The sequence below is a fragment of the Arachis duranensis genome, chromosome 9 (assembly GCF_000817695.3).
Source record: "Arachis duranensis cultivar V14167 chromosome 9, aradu.V14167.gnm2.J7QH, whole genome shotgun sequence".
NCBI classification, from domain to species: domain Eukaryota; kingdom Viridiplantae; phylum Streptophyta; class Magnoliopsida; order Fabales; family Fabaceae; genus Arachis; species Arachis duranensis.
Window position 1 is genome coordinate 24,267,169 of NC_029780.3, and position 9,288 is coordinate 24,276,456.

Below are 9,288 nucleotides of genomic sequence, written 5' to 3' on the forward strand. Positions count from 1 at the left end.
AAATTCACACTCTCAATCAGCCTATCAAATCCACTCTCAATCAACCTATCAAATCTGACCATCCTTTTATAATACTCTAGTTATATTTTTTAATTAAAAAATTACAATATACCCATATATATGCAATATGTGCATTGTGACTTTAAAATTAAAATAATACATATGCACGTTAAAATAATACATACGCCGCTTTTGAATTTTAATATGGAGGCATAGCTGGTGCTAGACGCTCATATGGGGAGGAGGGATGTTTGACATTGGAGTGGTGTCAGGGAAAATAGAACTCGGACCGTGCGACTGGGAAGATGCAACTCGGACCGTGCGAGTTCCTACTGCCAAAGCGGACCGTCCGATTTGTTGCTACCCCCACCCACGTGTCGTTGGCCAAGTGCCCCCCAGAGACGGTGTCCATTTAAGTATTTAACACAACCAACCCCCTTTATTGCATGAGTAAACCCAGGATTTCACTTTTCCTTTCTTTCCCAGCCAACTTCGAAGCCTTCTCTTCTTCCTCCCTCAACCATTTCTGCTTCATCTGTTTGAACTAAAAAAAACCCAAATGTCAAAAAAATCAAAACCATACGGATAAGAGATTCATTTACTGTGAATTAAAAAAACGAAAATTCTGCACAACTCGAGTCATGCGACTACTAGAATCTACTTCCCCAACGAACAAAATGGACCATCTGATTTGTTCAATGAGAAATCGCATGGTCCGATTTCCATTATATGAGTCTCATCTCCATCCGATTTGTATATAAATTTTTGAAAACAAAGAATTTGGAGGGTCCAATTTCTCCACACCAACTCTGATAAAAAAAAACTGTCCCACATAACTGTGTACAATCCCATCTTCCATAACCCTGCAAAGCACCTACACCCCCTCCATAACAAAAAAAAAATCAGCCTACATACCCACCTCGCGTATTAACTTTAAAAATATTTATAAAAGCAATCTGCCCCCAGCATATTGCTGCTAATGAATTAAAAGAAAAATCTACTCGTATTAACTTTAAAAATGTTTAAAAAGGCAATCTGCCCTCAGCATATTGCTGCTAATGAATTAAAAGAAAAATCTACTCTAGCAATTCGCCCTTTACAAATTCTACTGCTCCAAAATTTTGCAAAACACCGTAGCTTTCAATATTAAAGCATTATACGAAATCTCCCAATATCTAAAGACTGAACGGCAATCATGTTCCTCCAATTTTTTAAATTAAAATTGAATTAATAAAGCTAGCACAATATGAACATGTAAGCTAAGTTTGTACGTAAGAACTAGCAACCAAAAGAGTCAAAAAGAAAAGGTTCAAAACATGTTACGCCCTCTTCTAAAGGAACTTAAAGCATGAATTTTCCTTGTTTCTTTCTTCTCCAAGTAATGGGTCAACATGAGGGAAAATAATGCTCAAATTTTCGATACGATTGTAATTTACACGAGTGAAGTGGCTGCAGAGAAGGGAACATTCATCAAGGACAAGCATTTAAATATAAAACTTGCAAAGATGTCATGTCACTACTGCCCAAGGCAGTATTTCGATCGCAGGTTGTCCAGAATCTCCGCAAACTCCATTGGCGTTGCCTCGCCACAGAACACTTCGTCCCAGATCTTGCGTAAGTCTGCCGAAAATGTAGCCATCCAAATTAAAAATCAGGTCAACAACTCTAATTCATGGTGTTAACATTTTTACTAAGCAGCCACTCAGCAATTAACCAAGAAGAATACTGATAGAAGCAGCAGCATTTTGACAAAATTACTAAGAAAAAGTTATATTTTCGTTTAAGACTGCGAATTACACAATGCTGGTTGATATCTTAAAGAAAATGGTCCGCAACATTCATGTCCATTCATCTACACTCAACCCTACCATTATATGTGTATTTTCTGAACTTTAAAAGTAAAAAATCTTCAAGATATTTAAAAAAATAATTGTCAACGGAAATGCTTACAATCTTATAACTTACAAAACCTACCATCTTTATCTGTTGATGGAAGGCACATCACAATCATGTCAAATCTTGGTACCTTGGTCAAATGCTCCATATAACTGACAGCTAGATCCATTTGTTCACTGGCAAAATAGAAATGAAAATAAAAAATAAAAATGCCATCATGTCTGGAACCTCGAGCAGTAGTCAATAAAATGGTCTAGGCACAGTAACTTACTTGAAAAAAGATGCCACACACTTGATGATGTCAATCAGCAAGGCAGTAGAGAGGGCATTTTTGAATATTTTTGGTAATTCATGAGGAGATATGGCCTACTTTGCAGAAACCAAATTAGTTTATTCAACAGGAAGCAGAACATTGAAGTCCAGAAATTCAACATACAAGGAGAAAATCTGTTTGCTGTGTCAACAGTTATATCCTTCAAATTGAAATATAATCAAATACGAAATGCACAAACGAGTTGAATACCTTTAACAGGCAAGTCTGCAAAGAACGATCACCTGAAAACCCTCTCCAGGAGACCTCAAACTGATAAGCTGTAGTTGGTGGTGTTATGTTCTTTGCAGCTTCAGCCGTAGCTAGAGAAGCTGCACGAGAAGCAAGTTGTTGAATAGATGTTTGCACGTGCTGCTTACTACCTTTCTGATTTCTCTGTAAAAATTGCAAGGCAGTAAAATCATGTAAACTGAAACAGGAACATGAACTACTATAGCAATAAGCAAAATAAAAACTGCAAAATTATAATCGACATAATATAAATAAATAAATAAATACATGCAAAACATTCAAGGAGGTAAAACAAAAATAAAAGATCCTAATACGTTCTTTTGTTCCTAGTATTGAGTTTATAAAGTTAAGAAATACACAGGTGATTTAACAGACCCTGAAAAGAATATAATGTGATATTTTAATTTAGGTTTAACTACAATGTAGGTTTCCATAGCTTCACTCAATTTTCAATTAGAACACTATAGTTTGAAAGTAATCAAGTCCCTATATTGTACAAAAAATTTCAATCGAATGCATATTATTTAAATGTTTCTAATAAAGTCCATAAATTCGCTCAACAAAAAGTATTCATAGGTCCTGTTATAAAAAATTGATATCAACTCCCCATAATGCAAGATAAATCCCTAATTTTTTTCTGAAAATTTTGGTATAATAAGGAGACTTAATTCGAAATGTTTAAATTATAAGGATTTGAATAAAAAATTATACATAGGACAAGTACTAGATTACAAATTTTTAATATGTAAGAATTTTATTAAAAATTAGGTGAAACTATAAGAACCTATAGAGTAAAGTATACTTCAATTTGAATATGAATTAGCAAAGAACATCAAAAAACAACTTTAAAGTCACTAGAAAAATTTCCATGCAACTAGGTTACTTGTTACAATAAAGGCAGGATTTGATGATAAACCTTAACATGCTGGACGTTGTTGCTTGAACTAGAACCATCTGCCTCTTGTCTTTGAGCCCTGCTTCTGATTTTATTACTATCTACCTCCTCCATTATGTATGACTCTTTAGCTGGAATTTGCTGCTCATTACCCTATCAAGCGTCAAAAGTAAAATATTAGCCTCAACCTTTTTACATGGAAAACACAGAACAGAGATATCTTCGTTTAGTCCAAATCCATAAACATAACAACAAACTTGATATTGGAATCTCTGCTTATCTGTACCTTAGCTGGCCCGGACTTTTGAGTAATATGTGAAATGGGATGGATGCTGCCTCCATTCTTTTTTGTGTCCAACTTCACTTCTTTTTGAGTGCCCTTTACAGTGCTTTTCAGAGCTCCAGATACTTTATCAAGCATTGCCTGGAAGTAGGAACATGGCTATTAAAAATTTGAATCACTGCAACAGAGATGCGAGAAAGAAAAAGCAGATACCAAATTATCTAGAAGACGTATTAATCAGCTGTTTGAATTAACCACGTGAACCACTAGCCAAAAGCCCAAAACAATAAAATTACATCTATTAAGAGAAAAGATAATTAGCCAACCCCACCTAGTGGAGGAAGGCTTTGTTGTGGTGGTGTTAGGAAACATTGACCTCAACACTCAACAGTCCAGTTCTACTCACTCATTTATTTGCTTATTTATTCTCAATAAATCAAATATAGTGTGATAGATTAAATTAAGACAGCTACCATATTTTCTTCATTGTATATTTCTATTATATACCATAATACTGGAAAAACATAAGACTTTAAATTTTTTATTAAAATACCATTTTCCATAGATTTCTCAGTCATGTAAAACACTTCACCCAGTTTTCACATGGCAATGTTTTTTAATATAATTTTCCCTGAGGCCTTATGACCCTGGCAAAAATGCTACTCTCAAGTATTTGAGCTGGTTATTTGATCTAGAAAGTCTTGCTAACAATATGATTCATTTATCTGATCCTAATTGTATGAATTTTCAAGGCCTCATATTCCAAAACAACTTTGGGGGGAAAAACATTTCATTCTATTTTTACATCTTTTGAGCTCTCTCATCCATCACTGTAGCAAGGTTTAAACCAAAAATTTCCTCACAACCCAATAAAACCCCTTATTGCCTAGCTATGGAAAAGAGAAACAATGTACTTAAAACTCATGTACAAGTCATAGAATAAAACTGGAACAACTGAGATGCTTACTTTGTCGTACAAAGACTTGGCATCAGCATGCTGTTTCTTAATTTCTTGATTGTTAGGTTCCAACCTTAAGGCAAACTCCGCATCTGCAATTGATACAAATCATACGGTCAACAAATTCAAGACTTGAAATAACAAGATGCTTTCATATTTGATTAAAACAGACCAAGTACATCAGTATTAACACACCCTCCATGGATTCTTTAAATTTCGCGAGTTCTTTTCTAGATGTTGCTCGGCGTGAGTATGCTTTTATGTAACGATCATCGAGATTTAAGGCCTCTGTACAGTCATCCTCAGCCTCTTGGAATCTACAAACAAAAACAAATAGGTGATGCATGTAACAAAATACCACTTCAGGAAAAGAAGTGCCCTACAATAGCTTTAGTATGGTGATAGACCAATTAACCCTTTATAGAATTTTTTTCCCCTTAAAAAAATGTTCTATTAAAAATTCCACCAACTTTAATTTTATATATATATAATATATAAATTTATAAAGATAAAGAAAAGTGAGTTTATTGAGCTTGCCTTCTGAGCTTGATATAGGCCATTGCTCTATTTGCATATGCTACAGCTGTAGGCGAGAAGGCAATGCTTCTTGAATAGCAGTCTATAGCTTCCTTATATTTTTTCTGCTTGAAATACTCATTACCCTGGAAAATACAGATGAGGTTGCAGCAGCAGCATACAGGACAGAAAACTAAGATCAGTCCATCATATCCTAAAGTCCTAATTCATCAAGAAAATAAAACATGATGAAAATTTGGGAAAGCTACACATAGGATGCTTCCTACCAGATCTTTCTCGGACACGGCGTCAGGGATATCTTCGGAAACAAAACTACTAGTCACACGGCTAAATGGATCATTATACTGTCGAGAGTTACTTCTTGCATTATCAAAAGAAAGAGTATCGCGCCTTGAGGACCCCAATCCAGTATTTTGAGAAGCTGAATCCTTTATAAATTGCAGTCAAAATATTATACATCATAAATACATTTGTTCATCAATGTTCCCACACATGCACATGAACATAAAAATAAAAACAAACACAATATAAGCAACAGAGAAATGAGAGAATAAGGTATAAACTCATTGCATGCAAAGAAACACTGAACTGTTTTCAGCTGGTTTCTTGAAATATTCTTCCATTCTCTCAATAAAATCGAAACCGTATATACTCCATGTCTACATTTCCTTTGTGCTGAAACTGTGGAGGGAAGAAAATCCCAACCTAAAAAACAAAAATACCCCTAAAAACAACTACATCGGTTCTTGATCCCCCCTTTCCCCCGGGTTCATATTCCAGCCACATAATCTACACATTATATGAAAAAGATTGTGTTTGATACTGTAGTGTCTCCTAATCCTATGAACAGATACCCGATTACGCATAATCATGTAGATAAAATTAATTAGCTTCCACACTATGCAAAAAAAATATGAAGTTTCTACTCAAAGTTCAATAATTATGCAAGTAGAAAATTACCAACATTTTCCTTTTGAGGGTTTTTGTTCGTGTGTGGAGCTTCTTCGTGTTTTCGAGAAAGTTCCCAATCCTGCAAGTCGTTTAGGAAACCCTTGAAATCCTGTTTACAGAAACAAACGACAACAAGAAAGCTCCGATTAAAAGCGTTTCAGTAAGTAAGTTCCCTAAATACCAAGCTAAGAGGAGGAAGTGTTACCATGATTCTGAGGTGCTCCTTTCTCTTCACTTCACTAACACTTCCTGTTTAGCTGAGATTTTCAAGAAGATATACTGTTTTTGTTTCCAAAAACGAACTTTGATTTTGCAATGGATAATGGAAAATGTTAATAGGTAGAAAACCCAATACAATAGCTACAGGCTTGTTTTTAGTTTTTGAACACCCAATTTATAGATGATACTTTTTTTTGTGGTTAAGCAATCCACTCGTCTATTTAAACAAATGTCGAAGATTTAAATATTTGTTTACAAATGGATAGAGAACAGGTTAATATTTTATTTTTGTAAGTAAATTTGGATGAATGTGGAAGTATGTGAAGTTTGGATATTTTGAACTGTAAATTACAAAGAAGGTTAAAGTTGTTTGTCTTTCAACTAAGTCCAAATTAAGATGAATTTTTAGCACGATAATAATTATTATATACACAATAGCTATTAACATAAACTAGCAAGAAGCTCGCGCATACGCGCAGGTGGGTGATTAAGTTTGAGCAATTAATAACAAATATATATGAGAAAAAAATATAGAAATTAGATAATGATATGTTTGTCATCTACGCTTATGAAGCTTAGAAATATGATGAAAATGATGTAAAGAATAATTCTGAATTATGCATTAATTAAACATGGTTAATTAATATAAATACATGGCAAGAAAAGAAAATTTGATTGTTGATGCAAAAGTACACATTTTTCATTCTAAATTTGATAGTTGTGCTGCAATAAATGACATAAATACCAAGTAAGTTTGTAAATTAATAATGTGTACAACATATAGATAGAATGATAATGATAAAATTTGGTAAAATTTTAGAAAGAAAATATTGAGACATAAATAAGGAAGAAATAGTTAAAGAAAGAATTCATAGAAATTGAGAATATAATCCTTACCTATTGTGTGTGACACAATATGCTAAAATCAAATATTTCTGAAAACTTTATGATAAACGACATTGTTGATTTCAGTGTAATTATTTGAATTGTCATGAGAAATAACAATCTTCAGTCTATATTTGTTAGTAACTCTTGAAACTGCAACATATAGTTGGCCAGGTGTGAATACTGGCTGTTTAAGGAGTAACCCAACATAATCCAATGATTGTCCTTGACTTTTATTTATAGTCATGGCATATGAGAGCATCAAAGGAAATTGCCTTCATTGAAATTTAAATGGCAGTTTTGTATCCGAAAGAGTTAATGTCATCCTAGGTATAAAAACCTTTTCACTAATGTTAGATCCTGATAAGACTTCTGCTTCGATCACTTTGTTGCCAAACCATGTGATAACTAATCTAGTACTATTACAAAGGCCTTCTGAATGATCAATATTTCTAATAAGCATGACAGGACAACCTTGCCTAAAGCAAAGCTCATGATTTGGAAGTCCGGGAGATTTAATAGTTGCCGAAAATTCTGAAATGTGCATTGATAACCTATAGGGACCACACTTTATCCATCTTCTGAATGAGTAAGCTTTCCATCTCCTAAATTAAGGATTCACTGTGCAAATTCTTTTCATTCTCTGACACTTTCATCTTCTATTGAAGACCCTAATATCATATTCTGAGTTAAACTTAATAACTTGCATTCATGCCATAGATAAGAGGAATTAATCGATGCATTAACAATATCTTGTCTATATCCCTTTATTATCACTGGGAGGATTTGCCTAAAATCACCACCAAAGATGACTGTTTTTCCCCCAAATGACAACCGTAAACTTGAATGATTTGTGTGCTGAAGCAAGTCTCTCATAGATCGATCTAGTGATTCAAAGTAAAATTTATTCGTCATTGGTGCTTCATCCCAAATAATAAGTTTGGTTGCCAAAATTAATTCAGTTAGTGGGCTTCGTTGTTTTATATTACAGGTGGAATATTCATCAGGAGTTAGGGGAATTGCAAACCTGGAATGAGCTGTTCTTTCTCCAGGTAGCAAGAGTGAAGCTATTCCACTTGAAGCAACTGTTAAGACAATTTGACCCTTTGATCTAAGAGCAGTTGAGATAGTATTCCAAAAGAAAGTCTTTTCTGTACCTCCATACCGATATAAGAAGAAAATTTTACCGCAATCTGAATTGACAGCTTGAAGAATTTGGTCATATACATATTTTTGTTCTGTTATCATTTGTGATAAAAATTACTTGTGTTGCTCAGCCAACATAACTCGATCATAACGGAGTTCATCCAATATTAATTTGTTTTGCAAAGAGCCATGTCTCATGCTGTGGATGTTATCCATGTTGGGAAATGGCATTGTTGCATATTCTCGAAGTGTTTTGCCATTGCTGTTAAGTATTTGTTCAATCTCTATTAGAGTAAGCTCTTATAATTCATCATCTGATAAAACCAAATATGCAATTAAAATTGAAAATGAGTATTAGAAAATTCAGAATAAAAACACCTTAAGACATTTGATTGTACATTGTGACATTTATATTTGCTAAAAAGTTTCAACAATTTTGATATTAGTATAAACATAATAAATGATATCATGTGGACATTTGATGAAGAAAGTTGCAGCAAAATAAATGTAGATATTAATGAATAAGTTCAAACCTAGTAAATTGAACATAGTTATATAATTATGTAGTATCTCATCTGAAAGTAAAGTCCAATATTTCTGCCAAACTACTTTAGGTCGAGTCATTGAATTTGACCACAAAAGAGTTGCAAACAGCTTTTTCAGATAATATCCAAAATCCCAATGACTTGCTTCTTCAATAGCATCAATGTATTCTTGATCATCATCAAGTAACCCATGCGTGTAGCATGCATCTCTGAATGTAGGATAAACAACACCATTGAAAGACCGAAGTTTTTCATAGCTTCTTAGCCCTTTAACAATGTTGAGTAACATTCTTAAATAGTATAATTCACCTGCAGATGGAGGGACAAAGAATAATCTACCAATAAGAGTGTTTATTTTTCTAGGCTCCCATATTCTAAGGCTGCGTTTCCAAACAAATTCAGTCAGAAAAT

General features: G+C 33.7%; 2 protein-coding genes across 5 annotated transcripts; both read right to left on the reverse strand.

Moving 5' to 3' along the window:
- Positions 1 to 1,196: 1,196 nt before the first annotated feature.
- On the reverse strand, positions 1,197 to 6,345 carry LOC107465191 (uncharacterized). 4 transcript variants are annotated; one of them, XM_016084184.3, is made up of 12 exons: positions 6,288 to 6,345; positions 6,096 to 6,191; positions 5,398 to 5,559; positions 5,132 to 5,256; positions 4,790 to 4,911; positions 4,604 to 4,686; positions 3,640 to 3,777; positions 3,375 to 3,506; positions 2,420 to 2,602; positions 2,168 to 2,262; positions 1,975 to 2,072; positions 1,197 to 1,620 (listed from the first exon to the last, which is right to left on the reverse strand). In XM_016084184.3, exons 1-12 carry the CDS (start codon positions 6,288 to 6,290, stop codon positions 1,517 to 1,519), a joined length of 1,341 nt encoding a protein of 446 aa, XP_015939670.1. In that variant the 5' UTR covers positions 6,291 to 6,345; the 3' UTR covers positions 1,197 to 1,516. The 4 variants fall into 4 exon arrangements, with proteins under 4 accessions (XP_015939670.1, XP_015939671.1, XP_015939672.1 ...); XM_016084185.3 differs by having other exon boundaries at positions 5,398 to 5,552; positions 6,092 to 6,191; XM_016084186.3 differs by having other exon boundaries at positions 6,092 to 6,191; positions 6,288 to 6,324.
- Positions 6,346 to 7,226: 881 nt separating this feature from the next.
- LOC107465180 (uncharacterized) lies at positions 7,227 to 8,434 on the reverse strand. The gene is made up of 3 exons (XM_016084175.1): positions 8,214 to 8,434; positions 7,527 to 7,740; positions 7,227 to 7,373 (listed from the first exon to the last, which is right to left on the reverse strand). The coding sequence occupies exons 1-3, from the start codon at positions 8,432 to 8,434 to the stop codon at positions 7,227 to 7,229; spliced, it is 582 nt and encodes a 193-aa protein (XP_015939661.1).
- Positions 8,435 to 9,288: the final 854 nt, after the last annotated feature.